The sequence below is a fragment of the Misgurnus anguillicaudatus genome, chromosome 11 (genome assembly GCF_027580225.2).
Source record: "Misgurnus anguillicaudatus chromosome 11, ASM2758022v2, whole genome shotgun sequence".
Classification (NCBI taxonomy): Eukaryota; Metazoa; Chordata; class Actinopteri; order Cypriniformes; family Cobitidae; genus Misgurnus; species Misgurnus anguillicaudatus.
In genome coordinates this window covers 12265217-12292383 of record NC_073347.2, presented here as the reverse complement: position 1 = coordinate 12292383, position 27167 = coordinate 12265217, and the positions used below count along the sequence as shown (strand labels likewise).

The 27167-nt window shown below is 37.5% G+C and overlaps 1 protein-coding gene across 4 annotated transcripts in view; it reads right to left on the bottom strand.

The window, feature by feature from the left end:
• Positions 1 to 5205: 5205 nt before the first annotated feature.
• The window catches only part of dlg5a (discs, large homolog 5a (Drosophila)), an 88487-nt gene continuing 66525 nt past the window's right edge, over positions 5206 to 27167 (bottom strand). For all 4 annotated transcript variants that reach the window (XM_073873043.1, XM_073873046.1, XM_073873045.1 and 1 more), the window contains 12 exons: positions 23454 to 23616; positions 23237 to 23370; positions 22980 to 23144; positions 20428 to 20611; positions 16807 to 16955; positions 15998 to 16168; positions 12653 to 12849; positions 12405 to 12548; positions 11111 to 11238; positions 10490 to 10599; positions 8209 to 8318; positions 5206 to 6970 (listed from right to left, as the gene is read on the bottom strand). In XM_073873043.1, the coding sequence (XP_073729144.1) occupies positions 6867 to 6970; positions 8209 to 8318; positions 10490 to 10599; positions 11111 to 11238; positions 12405 to 12548; positions 12653 to 12849; positions 15998 to 16168; positions 16807 to 16955; positions 20428 to 20611; positions 22980 to 23144; positions 23237 to 23370; positions 23454 to 23616 (1759 nt within the window). In that variant the 3' untranslated portion in view covers positions 5206 to 6866. The remainder of the gene's footprint in view (positions 6971 to 8208; positions 8319 to 10489; positions 10600 to 11110; positions 11239 to 12404; positions 12549 to 12652; positions 12850 to 15997; positions 16169 to 16806; positions 16956 to 20427; positions 20612 to 22979; positions 23145 to 23236; positions 23371 to 23453; positions 23617 to 27167) is intronic.

Here is a 27167-nt window from a genome sequence, read left to right as displayed (position 1 = left end):
TCTGCTCCACAGATTGTTGGGGAGATTTACAGGTAGGAAGGCGGGGCCAAACCGTTATAATAAATAGAGAGAGAGAGAGAGAGAGAGAGAGAGAGAGAGATCCTTTTTTTCTGATGCGCGTCAGTGATTTCGCGCGTGTATTGAATTATAGTATATTCAGCGTGACGCACAGACTGCTGCGTATTTCAACGTTACATTTACTGAAACGAAGTAAATCAAGCAGTCTACAGAGATATAGAGTGTTCTCCTGTCGTCTTGGAAGTGTAGTGATGCTGTTTATCATCCTGTTTCATTCTGTTTATCATCTCAGTAATTTTATGGTGATTGAATCGTTGACAGAGTGTAGCTTTAGGGTATGTTTTACTATGATTATTATTGCTATTATTATTATCATCATCATCATCATCATCATCATTATAAGCAGAAGACAAGGTCGGCTAAATTGTGTCTGTATCATTAAAGTCTGTGAAATGAGACCCTAAGAAATCAGGCTACAGTATATAAACATTGATAAACCTGAATCAGGTGTTATGAAGATTTACAGATGCCTGTTATTACTTAAAGGAACAGTATGTAAGAAATGTATATCAATTAATCATAAAATGGCCCTGATATGTCAATAGACATTAAGAAATCATTTTCATTTCAAATACTTATATCACTGACAACAGTGGTCCGGCCAGGATATTGTCATTTAAAAAGTGCAGTTGCAGCCCTCAACTGATGTTTATGTTGTCATTTTGTTTATTGGCCACCAGTTGTGTGATTGCAGTACCAGTTTTAGCCACAAGTTTTGTAATTGCAATACCAGTTTTGGCCACAATCCTACATACTGTTCCTTTAACTTATTACAAAAATAGCGACTTAAAGGTGCAGTGTGTAATTTTTTGAAGGATCTCTTGACAGAAATGCAAAACAATATACAAAACTATATTACCAGGTGTTTATAAAACCTTTCATAATGAACCGTTGTGTGTTAATTATCTTAGAATGAGAATTTATCTACATACAATGAGGGTCCCCTTACATCGAAGTCGCCATATAGTGCCGCCATGTTTCTACAGAAGCCCTTAACGGACAAACTTTTTTACTAAGTTGTCTCCGACGATAACATGTTTTTCCGGTGGCGGCTACCGTAGCTTCTCTATGTGTTTCAAAAGCGAGGGGTGAGCAGTGGACTGAGCCGTTGGTTGCAATTCGCAATCTCACCACTAGATGACGCTAAAATTTACACACTGCACCTTTAAACAGAATCTGATGGCAGATATACAATAATGTATGCTGATATACAGCCCAGTCACATATCGCTGTAAAATAAATGCTGCAAGCTTAATCCAATAAGTCAGTTGAACCTACTATTTTACGTTTTTGACTAGTGATGAGTTGACATAACTTATAAAACCAGTTGAAAATGTTTAACTTAATTTATTGAGTTAAAATAAATCAAAAACTTGAACATTGATATGACTTTTTTTGTGTAGGCAGGTCCTTTCATAACCATTGTAATGTTTTGAATTGCATTAAACATAATACATTTGCTTAGTTATCCCTCTGTGTGTGTGCACGCATATGCTGTCAGAAAAAAATGGTCAAAATATGTAATGCAGCTGTCACGTAGGCGGTACCATTTCAAAACGTATAGCTTTGCACCTAAAGAGTTCATTTAGTATCTGAAAGGTACATATTGGTACCAAATGTAGGCCTACACTGTAAAAAATACTTTGCTGCCTTAAAGTTTTTTGTTGAATCAACTCGGATTTACAAGTCATTTCAACTTACTATTATTTATCTTGACTAGAGATGAGTTTTTATAACTACAGGTGAGTTGTTATAACTTATACATTTAAGTTGACTTTTCTCAACTATATTTTATAAGTTGTGACAACTAATTTCTGTTAACATTTAATTTTAAGGCAGCAAAGTTTTTTTTTACAGTGTATACATTTTAAATGGTACTGCCCCAGTGACAGCTGGGGTACATATTTTAAAGGGGACATATCATGAAAACCTGACTTTTTCCATGTTTAAGTGCTATAATTAGATCCCCAGTGCTTCCATCAACCTAGAAAATGTGCAAAAGATCAACCCAGTAACTTAGTTTTGTTAAACCATTTTCTGAAAGCATGTGAAAAAATAGGTCTTTGAAATTAGGCTCCCCTTGTGATGTAAGGGGATAATACCGCCCCTTAATCTGCACTATCCAACCACAGCACTACCATTTAGTGCAGAGATCAACTCATTTGCATTTAAAGGGACACACCAAATATGACACATTTTTGCTCACACCTACAAAGTGTCAATTTTAACATGTTATAATAAATTATCTATATGTTTTTTTTTTAGCTAAAACTTCACATGCATACTTTGTGGACACCAAAGATTTATTTTACATCTTATAAAAGTCTTGTGAAATGTCCCATTTAACAATATTTTCTAACCTTGTAGCTGCTGTTTTTAATAGCTTTTGTAGTTATAATTTAGCCACCCTTTCAGAATTATCTGTGTGAGATCTTTTTATGGAGTTATTTGTTTCTCCATGCTTTCTTGAAGGTATTTTTCTAAATGTAGCCTTTAATAACGTGTTTTAACACCTTCTGAGGCATTGTCGCTAACAAATAACAAAAATTATGTGTTTGTGGATTAACACATATGTAAAGACCTGTGATTCATACAGTAACACCAACAGCCAACAATGAGGAAAAGTTGGCTAGATGTACAGAAATCCATATTTTCTTATTATTCATTTATCATTTCACAAACCCAAAATTATTTCTACTACATAAATTATTTTGGCATGTTTAAATCATGGACGTTATTATAATGTTATATTAAGCAAGCAACTTCAAGCACAAATGCATGACACACATACAGTACACACACACTTTCCTATCAAGACAGAAGTGCAAGCCCATTTCATTTCCATACTTTATTTCCCACAGGAAAACAGGCCTGATTAAACAGTCCAAAAGCCTTTGCAGCAATAGTGAAGTGTATGTTCTGTATTTTTAGGCAGGTTTCCATTTTGTTTGGACCATGCATGCATTGGAAAGCATATTTACCCTTTAAACTATGTCTTATACTTCCCCTCCTACTGGACAATAGTGGAAGTGCAAGGCTGGAGTAAAAGAAACCGACTTAATAATTTATCTTGTGTGCCAGTAGCAACATAGGGTTGAAAACTTACAACCCTACTCAAGTTAATCCACTATCAACACCAACCCTTAGTGTAAAACAATTTATTTTTCATTTATTTTTCATGTTTGTGTGTAATACCATTAGACCATATATATATATATATATATATATATATATATATATATATAGTTCAGCCTTCTGTTTATAGAAAAAAACATTAGTTACAGTCTTTAAATATGATGTTGTCTTTTTATTTGTTTTCCAATTTGTCTCTGATAGACTTCAGTCCTGGTAGGCCACCAGTTGGTCATTGCTTGATCTTGCAAACCTGGCTTCAACGATGTTATTTATGGAGGGCAATAGGATCCTGGATCAGACATTTGCCTGGAAAACTTGGCCAGCTGTCAGTATAGATGGCTAAAGAACTTGTTTCTATGAGAACATTGTATCTGTCGAGCATGCCATTCATTTACAAAGACCAGTTCACAGCAAAAAGAGACATTTCTCAGGAAGCTAATAATTTTAAACAATAAGATTCTATAATAAAGGTTTATTTGCATCAGTGCCATATGAGAACCGTTCTTTATTTCGCAAGGTATGCCTTTTCATTACCTTTTTATGGTCTGTTTAACCTTTATTTAACAGAAAATTTAAGATTATATAACCTTACAGCTCAAGAAAGATTGTAGCAACCTTTATTTTTAACAGTGAATGGAACTGCATTTATAACATAATATTGGAAAACAGTGCAGTGGTACAGAAAACAGACCACTAGCCAAAAAGATCACAACCACTTACATATACATCTCAAATTTAGAAGAGCTGTCAACAGCTGTCTTGAAACAGATAGCTCAGCAGGAGAGACAACTCTTTCTAAAAGAAGAGTAAGGGGACTTCAAGGACGATTTGCTTCGGGAATGCACCACGACTGCATTCTTAGGGGTCTCCGTGACCGAGTAGTTCAGAAGGGTAACTTAAAACAAAAAGTCAGCACAGACGCCAAACGAAGACGTGGTCTGTTCTCACAACTGAACTGTGATAATCACAACTGGCATGGCTAAGGGCATCTTCAGTGACATCGCTTTCCATTTCTTAGGTCTTGCCTGATGACTTGGTCATCTTTGCTGCATGATATGGCAATTGAAAATGATAATGAGTGTGGCTATACTCATTGCCTCCTTAAAGCAAATGATGTTCATTAAACCTAGATTAATAGTGGGCTGCAGTACATGTGATTTCAAGCTTGATTCACAAATGATTCATGTGCTAATGTCAGACTGTACTGTTGAAATAATTATTTTTCATGTAGAAGTATGGATTTTTAAGTATAAATTTGTTGTGGAGATTTGTATACAATACAATGCTTTAACCAGCTAGTCATTTAAAGGAATAGTGCAACCAGAAATTAAAATTGTCATGCTATTCCGACCAATATGCAGTAGTTTAAAAGTTATTATAATAGCACTATAATATCTTTATAAGGTTATATTTTCACAAAGGTCTTTACATTATATAGGATGATTTTATGTTTTAAAAAAGTTAGTTGGGTTTTCACAGAAAGGTGAAATAAGGAATCTATCAAAGATTATAAGCATTTCATACAACTGAAACATTATAGTGTTTGCAATCTATCAGAGCATTACTGTACAAATGACAAAAATCATCTTTATGTTCTTCCCTATCCACTGAAGCTTAGACAAATTAATTAGCTATATTATCCCCCACAAGATGACTCAGTAAGCCCTCTGAACCACTTTGAATCCCTTTGTAAATGAAAATATGTCACTCTGTCAAGTTACATTGTAAGCTATTAACCCTGTACAGTAACTCCATTCCCCAAACAACTGCACATATTGTTAAAGACGTTACCTTGCAGTAATTCATGTCATACTGTGTATATCCTCCTCATGATCAAATGAGTTACATCAGTTTCAACGATGAGCAACCAATAAATAACATCAGATGTCAGCCTACAATAGATCAATCTTAATATGACAGATATCCCCCACAGCACAACATTCCCATCAATCAAACGCACACCATGTTGATTCATGTAATGACATCGTGTGATACAGAAAATGACTTTTATTTTTGCATTAATGTCTTGAACATTTTCATACAAATCGCGTTCTTTTATAATAAAAGAAAATCAAAATCGCAACAGTACCTGTCTTAACAGTACTCATTCGTGTTGTGATGAATCCCTCTCATTGAAACCGTACAAGTTACTGTATTCAGAAAAATAGTTAGACATTAGATTCACTTAACAAAATGTATCATTTCAACCCAATGCTTAACATATGGATCTTGCTTTGAAAAACAAACTGTGCAAAAAAGAAATCCCTTTTTAAATGACACCGGATGTAGTGTTTCTCTTTAAAAAAGAAAATAAAATAAAAAGGCATTGAATGAAATGTATGGACCAGGAGTTATACACGAATTACAACTACAGTAAAAACAAACAGTACCTATTTCTGTGCCGAAACGTACAAACAGTCATTTGTTAAGGATTCATAGTATTGAAGTGCAAAACAGACAATGAAAAGAAAATGACATGACTTGGTTTTTTGGCACAACATTAATGCTGGGGCTACTGGTCTGCATGAGATACATAACCTGCCTCTTTAATAAAAGAGAAATTAAATAGCAATGAAAAACCACTTATATTAAAACCTATTCAGGTTTGCATCACAGAACGTTTCTTTGATGTTTATTAGTGGATATTACATTTAAAAGTGACTAACCAATAAACATGCATTCACTTCTCTCTCTCTCTCTCCTCCACACACACACACACACGCACGCGCAAATTTTTGCTTAGACATGACTGCTAGTCTCCCCTAGGCCCATAACCTAGTAAAAATACAGTAAATATATTTCTATATATTTAGATGAAATTGCATACATACACATAAGCGTGTGCCTGTACTTCAGTTTGTATGCACGAGTACAAGTGTTACATCAGATATTATCTTTAAATATAAGCTCTGCTATGAGAATGCTAAGAGATCTCATAGAACACAGTGGTCTGTCTAGCCCTGGAGTGCAAACTGAGAAGTTTAACTTTTTAAATACCATGCCATTGTCATACGCTCAGTATATCTCCAAAGGCACTTCCATTTGGCCCGTAGAAACCGCTTAGCTGCTGTCTGTCTCAGCTCAATATGCAATATGATTTCAAAATCAACACTCACTGACATCTACAAGACAAACTTCACAAATTACTCTTAAACACGGAAATTCAGTCCTTGAGCCGAAACACGGGAGGCATACCGTTTTGGTAAAACTGAGGGTCGGGGCTTTTTCAGGGGCAAGGGGTCATTGGGAGAACATAAGGATGAGTACACATTCAGACAGACATTAAAAATTCACCGACTCACTGCTCTGTAAACAGGTCTTGAATGCAGCATTGCTAAACATTACACGTCCATCAGGAAGACCAAAGAAAATAAACAAATACTTCAGTGCTATCGTCCTGCATACATACTGCACACACACATGCTAGCAAGCATAAACGTTCACACACGCACACACACACCCCTATAGACACTCATACATACAAGCGCATATATATACAAAGAGACTTACAATTTATAACGTAAAAAACAAATATTAAAATAATCGCTATCTTTACGTGACGCTTGTTATGTTAGTGTACCTTTGCATGTGGTGCATATAAAGTCTAGTGTTTATAAGCTCAGACGAGAGGGAGTACACATAGAGGAGACCCTCTACGGAGAGCCCAACGGTGTCCACAAAACTTTACTCTGTTCCTGATCCACAATAGTCACGATCTGAGTGCAAATGTAGGGCAAGGTGCCTCCTTGAACGATACCTGTAAGAAAAAAAAACTGTTTAGAAACTGCACAATAGCCTTCGACGTCTACAACAAATGGAAGATTGTAAATATTTAAAGGAGAACACCACAGTTTTTCAATATTTTACTATGTTTTTACCTCAATTTAGACAAATTAATACATACCCGTCTTTTTTCAATGCGTGCACTTAATCTTTGTACAGCGCGTCGTGAATGTGTTAGCATTTAGCCTAGCCCCATTCATTTCTTAGGATCCAAACAGGGATGAATTTAGAAGCCACCAAACACTTCCATGTTTTCCCTATTTAAAGACTGTTACATGAGTAGTTAACCGAGTTAGTATGGTGTCACAAAATAAAACATGTCAATTTTTAAGCGGATAAAAAAATGAGAACTATATTGTATGGCGGAAGAGCTTAGCACTTCGACCACGCGCGTGCTCTTCCGCCATACAATATAGTTCTCATTTTATCTGCTCAAAAAATCTAAACATTTTAATTTTGTGCCACCATACTTACTCGTGTAACTACTCATGTAACAGTCTTCAAATAGGGAAAACATGGAAGTGTTTGGTGGCTTCTAAATTCACTAGGGGTGTAACGATTAACCGTGCAAATGCGCGTTTTCTCAATGAACGAATTTGAATGAATTACGGTGAAATCCCGGCACATCCGAACACTAGGGGGTGCACTCATGCAGAAACCTTTTGTGCCACAGAAGAAGTAGCATTACAAACGCTATCCCAGGAAATGTCTACAGGAATATTTATATCGCTGTTCTTCAAATTGTTTCAGGTATTTTCATGATAATAAAGAATATTTTGAATGATTTGCAATTCAGAATCGATTTAATGAGGACCGCAATTGAATCGTTACATCCCTAAAATTCACCCCTGTTTGAAATGAATGGGGCTAGGCTAAATGCTAACACATACATGACGCGCTGTGCACGCATTGAAGTGCACGCATTGAATAAAGATAGGGGTGTATGAATTCATCTAAGTTGATGTAAGAACATAGTAAAATATTGAAAAACTGTGGTGTTTTCCTTTAAGATTGATATGTGTAAGATAAGTGACTAATCATATAAGACAATTCATAATTATGACCCTGTTAACTTATTTCTTGAATCATGCTGGCTTTTACAAACAAGTAAAATTCATTTCAGCTGGAGTAAATGCTGTCAGATAAGCAACAGATATAGACAATTTTTTTAACTTTTTAAATGTATAACCTTTTTAGACAAAAACTTCATACCTGTGAAGAATTTGCTATATTCCTGCTCTATTTTCTGTGCAATCTCAAACTGCTCCTTGGAATGTTTTTGAGAGACTTTATCCCGCAGATAAACCGGATCCTTCTGTTCTCTACAGATGAGAAACGAACAGTCATTCACACTTCATCACCAAGAATTGCATCAAAAGATTAAGCAAGACTTCGCAGAATGAAACGGTTATTCATTTGAGACAAGTGTGATTAGGCAGCGTTTTGGATGGATGATTTTCAATTATTAAAAGGCATTTGATAAATGAAGACATCAGCTCTTTTATGTAAAGGCTTTGAGCAGAATTGCGCAGAAGCCAAAACACTTTCAAAGGAGTAGTTAGTTCACTCCAAAATTAGACAATATCTTACTCATCCTCAAATATATAAGACAATATTCTGGCTCTTTTTAATTTTATAATGGAATTAGATAGTGCCCCATGTTTACAGCTACAAAAAGCGCATCCATCAGTTGCTGTTATTAAATAACTTTTAAAGTAAAGTGAAAGGTTATTGGAACATTGAGTCAATATCCACCTTATTTGTGATGTAAATGTGGGTGCCGCCATCTTTGAGCTCCTTTGTGTAAGACTTCCGGTGAGCCACTAAAGCTAAATGGTATTTGTATTGCGAAAAACACGAATGTGCCATTTTTTTTATCAAAATCCACGCACAAGAGCCGAATGTGTATGTTACACACGTGCACCCATGATCTTTATCCACACATCCATCCAGTAAAACCTTTCATAGACTGCCAGTAAACAATACATACAATAATTGTTTAAAAACAACTAATATTATGCTGATTTATTTATTCTGCTACTAGTCCCTCCAGAAAAATTATGCAATTATGCGATTGCATGATTCAACACATAATCAGCCAAAGTCTGCATATTTTTGCGGGGGCTGCATTTAAAAAAAAAAAAATGCCACACTTTCGCAGCATAAATTGCAGATTTCCGTGCGCAAAATATGCGGGGCTTGCATGTTTAGCAGAAAGTTGAAAATTGTTGCATTTACTTCACACAAGCGCAGCCATGTCCCCTGTTGCCATGGGAACGTTAGGAAGTGACGTGATTATGTGACGTGAACATCATTGAAAAGCTGCAAAAACTGGCAAGTTCTTGCAGTTTTTGCAAGTTCCCACAATTTAATTGCATAAAATTGCATAAATATCCCGCATATTCCATCACATTTTTTTAAGAAAACTTGCCGCAAGATCAAGGATTTTTGTCCGCAACTATCACAAAAAAAAAACGGTGTGTTTTTGGAAGGACTGAAAAAGCAAATTCTTTTAAATTGATATAAGCAAATAATTTCATAAGCTCATCTCTCCATCTAGTGCGTAAAAAGCAATGTAATAATATTTTCTTAAAAAGAAAACAATACTGAATACATGTAATAGTTTAATAAGTTTATTATGGTTTGTTCAAATAACGTACAATGTGTTGAATAAGAGAGATGCTGCTGACTGTCTGACCGCATGAAGCTTGATGTGTCGCCATTAAAACATTAAAAATGTCTGTTAAAAACCCCTCACACCAGAGGGACAGTTGTGACATTTTAAACCATCGCCTGAAAAGGTTAAAAACATGAAGTCTTGGTCTATTCCATGTACAACCACTCAACTGACTTTCCCATTTGTAAAGATACTGGTATGTCTCTGTGCTTTTATATTTTCGCATTTAAGACCCGTCACCCCCAAGCAACAACACAAAATAATTGCATATATCTTCATATGATACATCAGGCCACTTCATTTCATCCTCACACTGGTTTATACATGGCAGGTGTTGTAAATATTTACCATAAATGTTTAAATCATGTTTTATGCGTGCTCCCTCTACACTGTTTTCTACCAGCTGGCTATTGAAACGGACGTCTCGCACAAAGAAGGGAAATAATGTATACCTTGAATGCACCGTAAGTCACTTTGGATAAAAGTGTCTGCCAAATGCATAAACGTAAATGGGTTCTACAGACAGTGGGTAAATGTTCATGTTTGGCCAAATTATGCCTTTAAGCAAAAGTGATGTTCCCAAAAGAATCTCTTTCAAAATGATCTCAGCCCCCTAATGTACATCAAGAACATTTCCTGATGCAAAATGTGCCAAGAAGCCTTATACAGAAAGTGTGTTATTTTGGAAAGTCTACAAGGACACCCAAGAGTTGAGCTTTAGCTTATTAACTTACTGTCAAGTTGTAATATATCCACCCACTGCCTTTATGTTATAAAGATGAGCAGTAGACTAAAGAAGGTTAAAGAGGAACTTACTTTATCTGCTTTGAATTTTTGTAGCGAATGAATATGACGATTGGGTAAATGTGTACGCTGTGAAGCCGCTCGATAGCGTGAGGAGCAATGTCAAGCAAACAGTGACAATCCTACAAGACAGAAGAGCACACGAGTCATGTTACAGAAGAATCTTTCACAACATTATTTGTAGTCTATTAAAGGTGCAGTGTGTAATTTTTAAAAGGATTTCTTGACAGAAATGCAAAACAATATACAAAGCTATATTATGTGGGGTGTATAAAGACCTTTTTATAATGAACCGTTATGTTTTTATTACCTTAGAATGAGACGTTTTTATCTACATACACCGAGGGTCCCCTTACGTGGAAGTCGCAATTTTGTGCCGCCATGTTTCTACAGAAGCCCTTAACGGACAAACTTTTTTTTTACTAAGTTGTCTCCGACTATGACATGTTTTTCCCGTGGCGGCTACCATAGTTTCTTTATGTGTTTTAAAAGCGAGAGGTGAGCAATTAGCAACCTCACCACTAGATGCCGCTAAAATTTACACACTGCACCTTTAAACAACCATCAGCCAGATGTAAGTCTATTACTAGGGTATGAAAAACAAGAACCAAGTACTCAGCATAAGGTACAAACCTTGTCTGTGATCTCCTTGATAGAGGCAACAGTAGTGACATCAAAATGGCCGCTCCTCCGTTTGTAGTCGATGAAGAGAAAGTCTTTCACGCCACGCTCGATGGCCTGCTGAGAGGCTTTCATCACCTCTGGATGAAGAGAACAAACAAAGGTCAGCCTACTCATTTTCAACAGTTGAGTAATTAAGGGCGATCATTTTACCATTGCTGATGTTGATACTATATACTGTTAGATGGCAGAAAAGTGTCCATTGTGTTAAAAGATAAAGTACAAGTACATTCTATACGGGTGATTCTCACGAAACCATTGAAACACTACGGCACTAATGATTTTAGCTTTAAAATGTGTAATATAGTAACATTAAAAAGCATCAGAATTAACACAATACTGTTCTACCTTGCACAATGTGTGATTTCAACATAAGAATTTATAATTGTAAATTTTCTCTCATTTTCTGCTGAAATTCTCATTACCGCAATGTGTCCGGCTGTGTTTGAACATGCGTTATGTTGTAATTTAATCAAATTAACACAAAAATATTAAGAAAAAAAATAAATGGATGTTTTGCTAGACTACTTTAGATGACAGAAAAAATATTTACTGAATATTCATGTATAATAATAATGAAGAAAATTTTGGGAAATGATGTGTCCATGCCTGATGTTCTCATCTTCCGCAACACTTTTTGAGAACAATTTAAGCACACATACAGAATTTTAATAAAGTTTGATTTTGAGTGAACAAGCACATGGACCAGTTACTTCAAGATGGCTACCAGGTAAGATCATTTTTTTACAGTTAATTTGAAATATTGTCTTGTCAGAATGCTTACACGACATTTTGATTATCATTACCGCAACAGATGCTTATTAAATGTTAATTTAATTAATAGAAGCATAATACTTTGATTTTAAATGCATGTGCAGAATCTCGAAATCCTGTTCTTTCAGGTTTGTCATGTCATTTTTAAAATATGTCAGTGTTGATGTTTTCTGACTGTTGCGGTAATGAGATTTTTTAGGACTAATTTTTTAAATTATGTTACAAAAAGTGTTAAATGATAAGTAAAAGTTTTTAAATTAATGTTCCCATTTACTCCAGACTTTGTTTTTCAATGTCTGGTGGGAAAAAAAGTAAATTTAAGCAATTTTTACATTTTCATTCTTGACATTTTTCAAACCAAGTTTTCGTGAGAATCACCCATACCATAACACTATAAAAGGCAACAGTATAAGCTTAAAAATATATCTAGATGTTGTGTCAACATTTGAGGTTGAGGGCATTGGAGATTTACCAAGCAAACATCTGCTGAATTTCCCTGGTGATTCCTTGACCAGCATATCTTTAACAGCATCCACCAGCGGTCCCAGGATCAGCACTGGTCTGGGCGATGTGCAGTCGATTTTCTGCACTCTTTGATAAGCCAGACTCACACAGTCTGACCACCCCCACAAAAAAACAACAACACATTAAACCTTACATTCATTAACTAATAGGCAGCAACGAAAATGTAGCACTATGGGATATTAGCTGGTTTCTCACCATCTAGGAATGGAAGAGAGTCTGTGCTGATCGCATCCAAGGCAACCACGTCTTTCCCATCTTTGGAGCTGCTACGTTTGTGTTTCTGTTTCCTACGGAAGAAAGATCTCCTCGCGGCTGCGGAGAGTGTCTTACTGGAGCCCGTCTCATCCTTCAGTTCAGTCATACTGTGTCTGCGGTAAAACTCCTGGTCCATCCTGTGAAACAACAACGAGTACAGTTAAACATCAAATGTCTGATAGGATGTGTCCACCGTCACAGATGAAACACACTCAAAAGTGATGAAAGAATCATTTAACACTAAGGGGCTGTTTACACCTGGTTTTAAGATGCGTTTTGGTCAATCAGATCATAAGTGAACGAGAGAGACACATTCACGTTTACACCTGGTATTTTAATGCGAGGCGGAGACCAGCCACTTCAGTTTTATCAATGAAAGCTTAAAGACCCAATAAGATGCAAATTTTAAGCGTCCTATTACTGTTTATAAGTCCCGGACAACAAGAATTATTGTTTCTCCGAGAAATTCTCAGTGATCCCCAAACGATTTGTGTGAAGCTGTTCAACGATTCAGTTTGCCTAAACCCCACCTTTCAGTAGCCTACTCTGCTCTGATTGGTCAACTGACACAGTCTCCACACAGACCACAGATCAGTGGCACAGACCAACAATAGTGCAACATGTAAGTAAGCACAATACCGTAAGTGCAGCATGCGTTAGCCGCTTGCTAACGTGACTCTCTGACAGTATATTAAGAGTTTAAACAACAACATCATTCATCATTAATCTTAGCAATAAAAACGACGACAGAAACTAACATTTTACACTCATTTAAGCATTTATGTAAACTAACCGGGTCATAGCAAAACCGTAAGTGCAGCATACGTTAGCCACTTGCTAACGTGACTCTCTGACAGTATATTAAGAGTTTGAACAACATCATCAATACACATCATTCATCGTTATAAAAACGACGACAGACATTAACATTTTTACACTCATTTAAGCAAGTATGTATGCTAACCGGACCATAGCAAAAATGTAAACACAAGTGCACATTTGTTAGCCGCTTGCTAGTCTCGCGCTTTTCGCTGCTTTTTCTGGACAAAGCCTGCCCACGAGCTGTTTGACCGACATGTCAAACAACCAATCACAGTTTGTTTCGTCTAGCGTCACGTTTCAGACTCCCCACAATAATAAAACGGCTGGCAACAAGTCAGTTATTGAAATAATCATCCGCAACCGAATAGCATCTTAATAAACAACATTACTCACCATAGAATAACGTTTTGCACTTCATCAACAGACACACCAATGAGACGCTCCCGTTAAACGTCTGTTTGAAGCATATCTCTCCACTTTTTAACACATACAAGTAATTCAGGAGAACCAAACTTTTTGACTCCACTAACTGCCTCAAGCAAAACTCTTGGACGTCTTTTAGAGAGTCTATGCTGCGAACTTTGCATATTTTTGAGAATCCAATGTTTAGCTGATCATGATAACTGGTCTATTGGAAATCCGGTTTATTTCAAAAACGACTTTGACATTCTCACAGGGTTTCCAGAAATGTGTATGAAAAATATCAGACGTTTAGCCAACAGTCTGTGGGCGTGACGTCTGAGGCTGAGACTAGCCGCTTGCTAACTTGACTCCCTAACAATATATTAAGAGTTTAAATACACATCATTCATTATTAATCCAAGCAATAAAAACGACAACAGATACTAACATTTTACACTCATTTATGCAAGTATGTAACTTACAGGTTGTGGTTAGGAGATGCATGTTGTTCCAAATAAAGTGGGTACTAAACCATATAATATAATATACCATATCTTTTCTCCTTGAAAAAGTAATTTTAACCACTGATTCTTCATATCTTCATCCTTTGGTAGTGAAAACAACACAAACTGAAAACAGCGTGATATGATGTTTACACACTAACTAGCTGAAGTGTCTGTGTGGGCAGGTCATAGTTTTCATTTCTCCCGGGCAAGGCTGTAGGCGGAGATTATTATGCAAAGTGTTGGTATTATGTGGATAAAGACAGGCAGTAGATTCAATCCATATGACGATTTGTTTCAGCGATTCAGAGTCGACTCCCTACTTCAGAAGCCAATAACTTTATTAATCGTGCACTTTTTGGTTCAACTACTTTGCACATTGTTTACATTGATGGACAGCTACATGACACACTGCAATACAAGTCAGTTTCGATTTGGATCTGTGTGGCTATTTAAAGATCACGCTAAACACTGTGAGTTTGTGCTTGAAGTCATGTCCAATGCAAAGCCACGGTGTTCGGTACATCACATTAGATCAATAGGCCAAGAGTAGGCGGTCTTTTGTGGTTACTCAAACACATTTGATCACTACACCACAAAAGCCATCCGGTCGAATGCGTTGTTGACTACCTCTGAATGTGGTCGAAAGTGGAGTAGCTCAAAACGTTTTACACCAGCATTTCTCAAAGTGTGGGGCGGGCCCCAATGGTGGGGAATAGGAACATTACAAGTGGGGCGTGACAAACGGGAGGAAATTTGGTCACAAAGTTTTACTTCATGCAAAATGATAAAACATTTGCGTGTTTATTTTCTCTTTTGCAGGTGTTTAATGCTGTAATGTTTTAAAATATGATGTGACTAATACATTTCAACAGTTAAACTTGAAGCCTAGTTGATTACCATTTTGTTGGGGCGATTGGGGACAGGTGGGGCTCGGAACCCTTCCCTACCTCCAAAGTGGGGAATTGCACAAAAAGTTTGAGAAACACTGTTTTACACCCTGTTAAAACCTGTCTTAAGCGTCATCCACTTGTGATCCTTTAACCAAAACGCATCTTAAATAGGACACTCCACTAGAGTTAAACATCGATTTTTACCGTTTTAGAACCCATTCAGCTGATCTCCGGGTTTGGCGGTACCACTTTTAGGATAGCTTAGCACAATCCATTGAATCTGATTAGACCATTAGCATCGCACTCAAAAATAACCAAAGAGTCCTTTATTATTACGCTGGAAAATTATCGCGTCATCATTTAATCACTCTCATGTTATTACAAACCTGTATAAATTTCTTTGTTTTGATAAACATGAAGGAAGATATTTTGAGGAATGTTTGTAACCATGAGCCCAATTCACTTTCAAAGTAGGAATACTATGGAAGTGAATGAGGCTCATGAACAGTTTACAAACATTTCTCAAAATATCTTCTCGTGTTCATCTGAACAAAGACATTTATACAGGTTTGTAACAACATGAGAGTGAGTAAACGATGACAGAATTGTACTTTTTTGGGTGAACTTTCCCTTTAAATAGGACATACAGTACGTATGTGACTCACATATATTTACTAGGAATCTGCCCTCTTTGAATTTTCTGTGCATTTTCGTCAAGTTGCCAGGCCATCCATGTGCCAAAGTTGCCGTTCGGTAGAGTATCGTCGACATAAAGGATGTCATCTTTCTTAAAAGAGAGGTCGAGCTCGGTCTCAGCAACTCGGTCATAAAGTGCTCTGTGGAGAAAATGAATAATTGAACATGTGACAGCATAATACATGAGGACAAGATTGTCACATCTGCAGGAATGAGGTAATACGAGACAAACTGAAAGACTGCAGGAGACAAAGAAAAAGAGAGCAAAGACAGAGGAATGAAAAATTCAGAAGAGGGAGGGACAAAGCGATAGTGGCTTTTAGCACCCGTCCATAACTCCTCATCCCTGACACGCGGATTGACGGAGATTATTTACTGCGGGTGACATCATAGGAGCGCAGGCAGGCAAAAGAGCCTGCGACAGCTGCGGGCCACAGAATTTCATTTGCAAAGACAAACACGGCTATTCCTGACCAGCCCATTTCCATTAATCTTTTTCCACTGTGCAGCACAATGCATCTCTGTCTCGAGTCTCGACCACCTAATTACCATGACTGCTATTATTGAACACAAATTATGTAGTTTTGGTGATACAATCTTGACCACGAGACGCAGTATCTCACCCTCTGTCTTAAACATAATTAAAGAGATTAAAAGATTGCCATGCATAACCAAATTTAGTGCACTGCATAGTACTGACATTTTCTTATAGGGAAATCATGTGTGCACGTGTACAGTATGTCAAATACAGATGTGTTGTAATGAGAGCATGTTGTACCTGATATAGAATCCGTCTCCAGGAGTGTCTTTCACCTGGTTGAACTCATCTAGACGATGCTGGACTCTAAACGTGACCGTTTCTGCTGGCTTTAGCATTTCCAGATAGGCTTCCTCTACTGTTTTATTCTTCATATGAACTGAGCCGTACTGGATGAAGAGAGACAAGTGAGAAATTGATGGTTAAACTGCAATTATGCTGAAATGTCTCGATTTAAAAGTGGGTAAAAGAAACATTCACTTTGCTAGCTTGAACTTTAAAGGTGAGGTGTATAATTTCTGCATCACTTAATATTATTAAAAGTCACGTTTTTCCTGATCCCATTTTTCAAACTTTAGTTAGTGTGTAATGTTGCTGTTAGAGCATAAATAATACCTGCAAAATGATAATGCTCAAAGTTCACTGCCAGGCAATATATTTTCTTTAACAGAATTCCCCTTTCAAAGCCTAGAGCGAACTGTATCCCTTTACATATTGGTTAAATGACGTCAAAATAAGAGTTTCTGACTAAACTCCGCCCACAGGAATACGTCAGCTTTGCTAAGCTAAGAAACCTTTTGCGTTCCCCTGAGAAACTTTTTGCGTCCGCTTGCAAAAAGAGCCTTTTGGCGCTTTTCCATTGCATAGTACCCCACGGTTTAGTTTAGTTTGAGTCGGGTCAGCTCACCTCACTTTGGCGTGGTTAGCTTTTCCATTGAGTTTAGTATCACTTCGCAGTGGGAGGGACTATAGGCGTGTCGCCACATCTGCGCTGCCCACAGCTGTGGCATCATACAAGTGAGAGGAGAGCATCGTTGTATATTCCCATACATTAATTTTTCAGTCGCCACAAAATTAAAATAATTGGCCAGTACAAATAGATGTTTGCACATCGCGTTTATCACTACCTCTGTATCACATGACGGTTTCTGTTCAGGCGCCCGAGGCGTCAGCCGACGGCGCTCCGCTGAGCCTCACTGAGGTTGCATTTAAGCATAATTATAATGCTGATGTGCTCTTCACCCCACAAACTGCAAGTCTGGAGGGGACTGTTATGGTGTCCCTGATTCTCGGCGTGTGGATGTTTTTCATTGCTGGGTGGGAGTTTGGGAACTTATAGCAAGCAGAGCACGGATGGCGGCATGTTTGCTCGAGACGGCGCAAGCTAGCACTAAAGGTAAAGCTAACGATGACGCTGTTAGTGACGTTTCTTTCAGACCAATCAGTGATCTACTGTGTTTGCGCGTCACGTTTGGTATCAGCTCGGGTCGCTTGGAACCCCAACCGAGGTGGTACGAAAAAAGCATCGGGTACCACGTACTGCACCTAATGGAAAAGCTCCCAAAAGTAAGCAGACCCGACCCAAACTAAACCAAACCGTGGGGTACTATGCAATGGAAAAGCGCCACTTGTTATGGCACTTTTCTACTGCATAGTACCCCAGGGGTTGAGTCGTGTCAGCTTACTTTTGGGGACTTTTCCACTGGGTCAGGAATATAGTACCTGATACTTTTTTAGTACCACCTTGGTTGGGGTTCCAAGCGAGCTGATACTGTAGATCACTGATTGGTCTGAGAGAATCATCACTACAAGCATCATTGCTAAAAAGATTAGCTTTTACCTTCGTGCTTGCGCTGTCTTGAGTAAACGTGTTGTCGTCTGTGTTGTAAGTTCCCAAACTCCCATTTAGTGGTGAAAAACATCCACAGGCTCAGAATCAGGAACACCATACCAGTGTTTTCCTTACAGTTTTTGGCGGCAAAAAACTACGCCATGGGTGATTGTACAGAAACGATCATGTGAGATAAACATGATGGGCAAACATCTATTTGTGGTGGTAAATTTAAATTTTGTGACAGACTGACAAACAAATACATTTATGGGAAACACTGCATTCCAATGATGCTCGCTCCAACTTTTTGTATGACGTCACAGCATTAGGCAGCGCAAATATAAAGACACGCCTATAATCCCTCCCGCTTTGAGGTGGTACTAAACTCAATAGAAAGCTAACCAAGCTAACCAAGTAAGGTAAACTGACATGACCTGACCTATGCAATGGAAAAGAGCCATTTGCTCTCCACTGTAAACATTGCATTTCTCTATACTACACAGAGAAAGGCAGGAGAACATAAAAAGCACACAAACATTACATTTAAGAGTTTCTGATCGATTTCTATTTAAGAACTGATATTACTTTTGGCAAAGACAGCATGGCTTCTGTGCTTCATATAAAAGAAACAAATAACTGCTGTTGCCTTGCCCTGGCACAGGTCTAATCATTCATGCCAGGAATGGGATATTTCCAATTCACCAGTCTTCACACAACACTCAATAACACTCAAGCACAATGAAGGAAAGAAGCCAAAACGGATCAATAAAAAACACAGTAAGAGATGCATGCATTTAATTAGAGAACAAAACAGCCAGTGGGTGAAGTAGAAATGGACATCAAGAAAAATTACACTTAGCTTAAGTAAAATCTTTGCAACAGTGCCAATGCAAAGATTCTTATTACAAAAGCTAGTAAGTATAGATCCGTTTGAAGTATAGATTCGTGCGTTTACGTAAATGTTACAGCAATATTTCTAGGTCCCCATTACGGAAGTGATTCCAGCATCAATTGACATGATTGCGTTCACATAGCAGTCATACTGGCAATTTAATAGGAATTTTCTGGGATTAACTTGCTATGTGAAAATATACAACATTAGCTAAACCTCCTACTAAGAAGTCTTTAAAGGCTGTCGACTTTGTAATTTGTCCTACAAAGATCAGCATTCTTAACTTTTTCTATACGGACTACCGGCACATCCGGGAACTTGACTGTAAATTTCGTCACCGCCCCTTTTTGGGTGATAGAAAAGCAGCCCTTCCATTGGCTTCCATTCAAAATAGCGGAACAAAGCAACGTTTTTACACAGCCGGCAGGCGTAAATAACTTATGAAACCACTCAGATTAAACATGTTGAGTAATTATCTGTCCCCCCTGCCCGCCGTGGAGCCCGAGAGATACATTGACACATTTAGTTTGGTCAATGTGGAGACATGTCCCTTTCATTCTCACAGCGTCAAATTTGTGTAACAACGCCATCCAGTGATAGCTGGAACTATCGCTAAGCCAGTTAGTTGTGTGACTCGACGGAAAAGTGCACTCAATACTCTAAATATAAAGACATATAAATACGAAGTAACTTTCAAATACGAAGTAAAATCATTCACTTGCTTCCCTGTTGACTCGTTGAGGTACGAGTAAAATGTCCGGGTAAAGCACCTCTGGCCAATAGGGAGCATTGTTGCACAGATTTGATGCTGTGAGAGTGAAGGAGACATGTTTTTGTATTGACCGAATTGAATGTGTTGGTTTGTCTTTCGCGCTCTATGGCAGGCAGGGTGGACAGATAATTCCTCAACATGTTTAATCTGAGTGATTTCATAAGTTATTTACACCTGCCGGCTGTGTACGAAGGTTGCTTTGTTCCGCTATTTTGAATGGAAGCCAATGGAACGTATAGTCTGTTTTCCCCCAAAAGTGGGCGTGAACCTGTTCAGAGACATTCTATGACGTTGCGCCGGTTGTGCGTATAGATACTGTAGTAGCCCCCTAAGAATGAAAGAGAACAAAACAGTAGTTTGTTTTACCTCTAGTATCAAGTCTCCCGGCATGAGACCATCTGCACCTCTGATAGGACTGTCCTCTTCAAGTCCTTCCACAAAAATACCCCGTAGGTTTCCTCCACAAAGCTGAATCCCCAACTCAACCTGAGTCTTCCTCACTGTTACCAGTCGAGGCTCTGGAAGTTTCTTGGAGCTGTCTGGTGATTTTCTAAGTGAACAACACAGAAACAAATTGAGGGGCAGCAGATTTTGTACTTTCATACCCTTGCTTTGTTTAAGAAATAGTAAACCTACTAATGTAGGCAGCATTTTAAGGCATTATAGGGACATTTTACATGCAAAGGCAGTTTATCTACTAAGATTTGGCATTTACATTTAAGCCAGATGTTTTTATCCTAAGCCAAACAGCAAAACATGACTTTTTTACTTTTGTCTCGTTTTTAGTACAAATATCTGAATATATTTGTATTCTTAATCAAGATGCATTTTCTCGATGAGCAAAATGACGAAGACAATAATTCTAGTTTGTAGACAAAAATTATTAAATTTTATTTGAGTCTGTGCTTTAAACAAGCTAAAAATCTTCCAATTAAGTAAGAAAAAATCTTGAAATAAGTTTACTTATGAAAAAAAACATTTAATTAAAAATATAAATAAGGAACCATTTTCTTACCCAATTGGCAACATTCTTGCTTGTTTTAGGCACAAATTCATTTAAATTATATATATATATATATAATATATTGTTGGATCTGTACTGTAACATATTGTCAAATCAACAAATATTTTTATGTTCATTTAACTTAAATTAAAGGTAGGATATCATATTTTGAAAATGCTAACGGTAGCCGACTAGCAATGAAATGACAATCCCACCCTCCTTTTCAAATCGCCATCCAAAGTCACTCCTCTTTCAAAACACATGAACACGCAAAGATCAGACGTTCACATCTCATGTCTCATTCACCAGTGAGAAAACTTTGTAGTACAAAGTGAATAACATTACCAAAATAACCAACATAAACAACTGGTTTACATGAGAATTAGTTAAAGCACACTTTCGATTGTGTGTAGACGTAGTAACTATATCGTTACGCTAATCCGTAAACAAACACAAATTTCATAAGCAACACAATGTTTCATCGAAGTAGAATATCTGAATCCATCTCAATACAAACATATCGCGTACCTACCTTACCAAAATAAACAGTGTAACGACCCTTTCAGACCCTTTACCTCCTGCAGCTGTTTGCATCTCGTGATAAAGCAGTAAATTAACCAATGTTCATCTGGGTTTTTGCTCTTTGCTGATCCAGGCAGGTTTTGCTGTTGTTGTTATAAAAGATGCCTTTCGTTTTGTGGCTCCTGTGTAGGTTGTCAATTCAGCTGAAAAGTTTGCCATTTTCGCTGTTTACAGATGGGAGGTGAGCGCACGTGAACGCGCCGATGACGAATGGTATCTGGGTAAACACGCTGCGCGGTGGCATTAAATTATGCTTACGGATGAGGGACAAAAAAAGGCAACGTTCGTTCGGACCGAGATCTATGATTGGTTGAACATTTTTTTGGTCCTACGCCTTTCACAGATGACATAAATTTCTATAAATACATTTAAACAACTTAACATAGTGATTGCTATCAGGATGTGAGGAGACTTTTAACCAGCATAACTAAAAATGTTTCTGGATCAAATGAGATACCCTGCCTTTAAGTTAAACAATTTCAACTTGTTTTTATAAGTTATGTCAACTTTTCACAAGTCAAAATTTAAATTAGTAGGTTACATATACTTGCAAAACCAAGTTTTTTTTACAGTGTATGTACACCAGTTCAATATGACTGAATCAAGTTTTTTTTTATGAATTGAATCTCAATTAAAGGGGGGTACATGATTTTTGAAAAAAAGTTTGGAAAAGAGAGTCGGGCCAACTACCAAAACACACTTGTAGCCAATCAGCAGTAAGGGACGTGTCTACTAACCGAAATCGTTGCCTGGGTTGCATATGTGTGGGGCGGGTCTATAAAAAAAAGGTACAGATTCTATTGGGGTAGGGGCGTGTTTGTTTAAGTGATTTCAAATATCAACATTGGCTTTCAGAGATCATGGACCCCACCTTTCATGTTAATTTCAATTTAAGAAAACTTAATTCAATCATGTGCATCTTTTTTTCTAGTGTATTAAGCAAGAAAGTCATTTACCCTGCCTGTGAAAAACGTTATTTTTGTAATTTACTGTTTTCTACATAAAATCATCTTACATAATGTAAAGACATTTTTTTATAAATATAATCTTGATATCTTTAATATTGAATGAGTAAGGTCATAAAATCAATCTGAAATTATATCTCAAAATAAAATTATGATATTATGATTACGACACCTAGACCTAAACCTTGTCAACTTCTAGAGCAAATGTGCGACTCAAGAGTGATTAGTCACATGGCATCTACAGATGCAGTGATTGGCTATGATGCACAGAGTTGCTACCCAAGTACATAATTTTAAATCATTCGCTTGTGCAGTAGACAGCAAAGCAGCAAATCGCTCCTGTGTGTTGTCCTAATGTTGTGCAGTACCTGATGAACCTATGAGGGCTGGTGGTGGGTGTGGTCTGTTTGGAGGAAGGGGTGAGCGTGCCTTCATCCTGTTCACTGAGGGTGTCTATATTAGAGTGGTTATCTGGGGTGGTGGCTCCGCTGCCCTGAGGAGTGGACTGAGCGCTCACTGGCTCCAACCGTGAGCTAAGGCACAACATGCAAAAAAATCAACCAATTCAGCTTCGTGATGAAATCTGCACTGACCTGAATAACAAGGAACTGGATCAAGGCTGTACCTGGAGCGAGAGTGATTGCCCAGTTGGTACATGTGCGGATTATACTGGGCCATGATCGTAATGGTATCACACTGCTGACCGATGATGAGGCGAGCCTGCTGCTCTGTGGCATTCCTCAGGTTTATGCCATTATACTAAAGGAAGGAAATGCAAATGTGGGGTCAAAATAAAGTAAAGGCTTAGCATAAACAACGCTTTTGGGAAAGCCAATACAAACCTCCAATAGCTGGTCTCCATACTCTAGCCCTGCTTGGTGTGCAATGCTGCCGCCCGTCACTTTAGAGACGAAGATTCCTCCGTTCTCTCCGCTCACGATAGAGATGCCGAGAGGCTCTGCCCCTTTGTGCACGATGACATTACGTGGCTCTTCCAGGAATGGTCTGTCACAGAGGTAAAAACAAGTGCATTTAAATGTCAGATGTTACTAATATTTAAGACAAAAGTTCATCAGGAGAGTTTAGTCAGGGTAGATGCCAAAAACTGAAACTGAGGAGGTCCATGCAGTCGGGTGCACAGCAAAACAATTTTACTGAACTTCAGTTTAAAACTCCTTAACAGGCACACACATACAGGGCAAAAAAGCAGATGGTGTGGCATAAATGATTTCAATAAAAGATCCAGAAAGGTAAAATATTACACTGATACTACTATCTTGAACAATTAAATACACCTGCATAGGGATGTCCCAATCCCACTTTTTCATTTCCAATCTGATTCCCATACCAGAATTCCGAATATCAGCCGATACCGATATCGGCCTGATACTATTGTAATTAAACGTGTATAGTGCTTTCTGCTACATCTAGTATCATTTTAAAGGTTAAAATCTATAATTTGAAATGATTTACAAGTTACAGGGAACATTAGTAAATATTAATCATGGCAGCGATCAATTAAGTATGCTAAAAAAAAATTTATTGCGTAAAACTGTCATAGTAAAAAAGCTTTAGTGTGCAGATGGTTATTTTGGGAATTATCCGCTTGACAAAGTGAATTGCATCTATCCAACGGCTTACTGAGACTTTAAAAAAATCAGATCTTTAAAATAGCCTACAGTTATCGTGTGTGTGTGTGTGTGTGTGTGTGTGTGTGTGAATGACGCGTTTCATCCGCTCGCTTCACCAGTGGATTAACTCAGTTTGTGAGTAAGTTACAGTGTTTCTGTGAACTTAAATATATTTAAATGTGCGTTTGTTTCTTCACACTAAGCTATTGAGTTATTAAGCTATTAAAAGACTTTGAATATAGTGCATAAACGTTGATGGTGCTTTTATAACACTTAGTCCTTTTAATAGCTTGTCAGTAACAATAACGGCTAACACACATATCGGTCATGTTGTCGGTCCTCGATCCGATGTCCGATCCAGCCAAAAAGCCCGGATCGGTCCAGATACCGATCCAGCATATCGGATCGGGACATCCCTACACCTGCATGAATGAGTCAATACAAAAATATGCCAACACACCGAGTATGAAAGTGATTTCTGCATCCCTGAGAATATAAATAATTAAAGCCCCTGTAAGTGATGTCAGCCATCTAGATAATAACATCCTGCATACAAAGATCACACTGTCCTGCTACCCAACTTAAAACAACACAATTTCGTTCAGGGTGTCAATCTGTGATTGTTTTGGCTGAAATCTCTTTCTTTTCGTTTGGCGGTCCATCACACTCACAGGATAAGAACTGAAGAGAGATGATAGATTAAACAATTACCAATGATTTCTCTTTGATACCCATTATGTGAAGCTTGGTGATATAAAAACAGAACTGTACATAATTAGAATACTAAACTTTGCGAATGTGTGTGCACTAGGAATGTCCATATTGACCGGGGTTAACCGTAGCAAAATTAGGCAGATAAATGAAAGCCGATAAATGATGGATTATTTTGGCTCTTCCGCAACTTATAAAAACCGGAAGTATTGCCCTAGGGCAAACAGCTGTAAGTCCGTGTATGTTTTAAAGATCGCTCTGCATCTGATCTCTATCAAAAGTCCTTCACAAAAATGGAATTATCTCAGCTTTTTGCTCAAAATTTGCTGTTTTTGATGAAACCTACACATATTTGAGAGGTGATAAAAACAGAACACATGAAGGTAGGATGAAACTGATTTTTTTGTTTGAAAGCAGAGGGTCTGTTCTTTTATTTTATATATTATATGTTTATATATTTAAAAAATTTTCTGGAAGGCATTAAACTTTTGTGAAAATCATGAAAAATGGTGGCGGTGAAAGAGTTAAGAAGAGTATGCTAGTCTAGCGCAAAGACAAGATGTCTGCGGTCTGGGAGTTTTTCATTGTAAAAATAATATGAATATTTATCGGCCTATATATATATATCGGTTATCGGCCCCCAAATATAAAGAGTTATCGGCCAAAATTTCCATATCGGTGCATCCCTAGTATTTTACATAATTTTTATATTAGCTTAGCTTCTTTATTTATGTTAACATTTAAAACACTGATGAAACAAATCAACAAGTAAAATAAAATAAAATCAACAAGCAAAATAAGTAAAAAAGATTTGGGTGGACTATATCAAAAAAGTAGCCCTCCAGATTGTTTTACCCATTGTGGTAGCCCTTGCCCACACAAAAGTTGGAGACTCCTTGGTTTAAGGTTTGTTTATACTCGCGCTTTGGTCCACAACACCAGCCTCTGCCGATCGCGCGCACGTCTCAACAAACGGACGAGGCGTTTAAAGTTGTCGCGCTCGCTGTTTCACTATTCTTTGAACCGTCAGGGGGTGACGCGCAGGGATGGGCAGTATTTCAAATACATGTATTTAAAATACGTATTTGAAATACAAAATAGTATTTTGTATTTTAAAGCCTTTGAAAAAAATGAAATGTAATTTGTATTTAAATACATTTAAGATGAGTATTTTTGTATTTTTAAAATACTCAAAATACTTTGAGCCAGTCAACCAGTCAGGGTGCTGTTTTCATGCATCAACTAGTTCAGACCAGACAACAAAGTTCAGGTAAGCAAATATATCTGTGCAGCTTTTAGTGGACAATAATTGAAATGTTGTAGTGGGAAATAAAGCAAAGGCGATTGAATTATTGGGTGTGATGTGATTTGTGTTATTATAACTGTCGCAAAAGGAAATTCTAATTCACACTTGCACGTTGGTAGGCAGTTGCACGCTACAGTTGCACTTGCATATTGCACGACTGAGACAGAGTGTGGAACGCTGACAAATAGGCATACACTTAAAGGAAAACCACAATTTTTTTATATTTTACTATGTTCTAACCTCAACTTAGACAAATCAATCCATAACCATCCTTTTTCAATGCATGGAGGAAGAGCACATAATTTGCAGCATTTCGACCTCAGCGCGCAGTAACAACTTCACAGGAGTGATGATGTTACTGCGCCAGAGGTTGAAGTGCTGCAAACTAAGTGCTCTTCCGCCATACAATATAGTTCTCTTTTTTTATTCACTTAAAAATCACGTTTTATTTTGTGCCACCATACTTACTTGTGTAACTATGTAACAGTCTTTAAATAGGGAAAACATGGAAGTGTTTGGTGGCTTCTGAATTCATCCCTGTTTGGATCCTAAGGAATAAATGGGACTAGGCTAAATGCTAACACATTCATGACATGCTGTGCAAAGATTAAGTGCACATACAGTATTGAAAAAAGATAGGCATGTATTCATTCATCAGGTAAGAACATAGTAAAATATTGAAAAACTGTGTAAACCTAAAAGGCTTTTATGCTTGACGTGCTTTCCATTGTATAATTCTGTGAAATGACAGAGGGCAACTCGTGAGTAATTGTTCTCAAAACCATCAAAAAGCAGCAATGAGAGGAATTAGTTTGCCGAATAATTTGTCTCGTGAGACGTTTGTAAATGCATGGATTTCTTAACATATAAACTGATTAGGTTGTGGGTCATTTTGACGACACATGAAA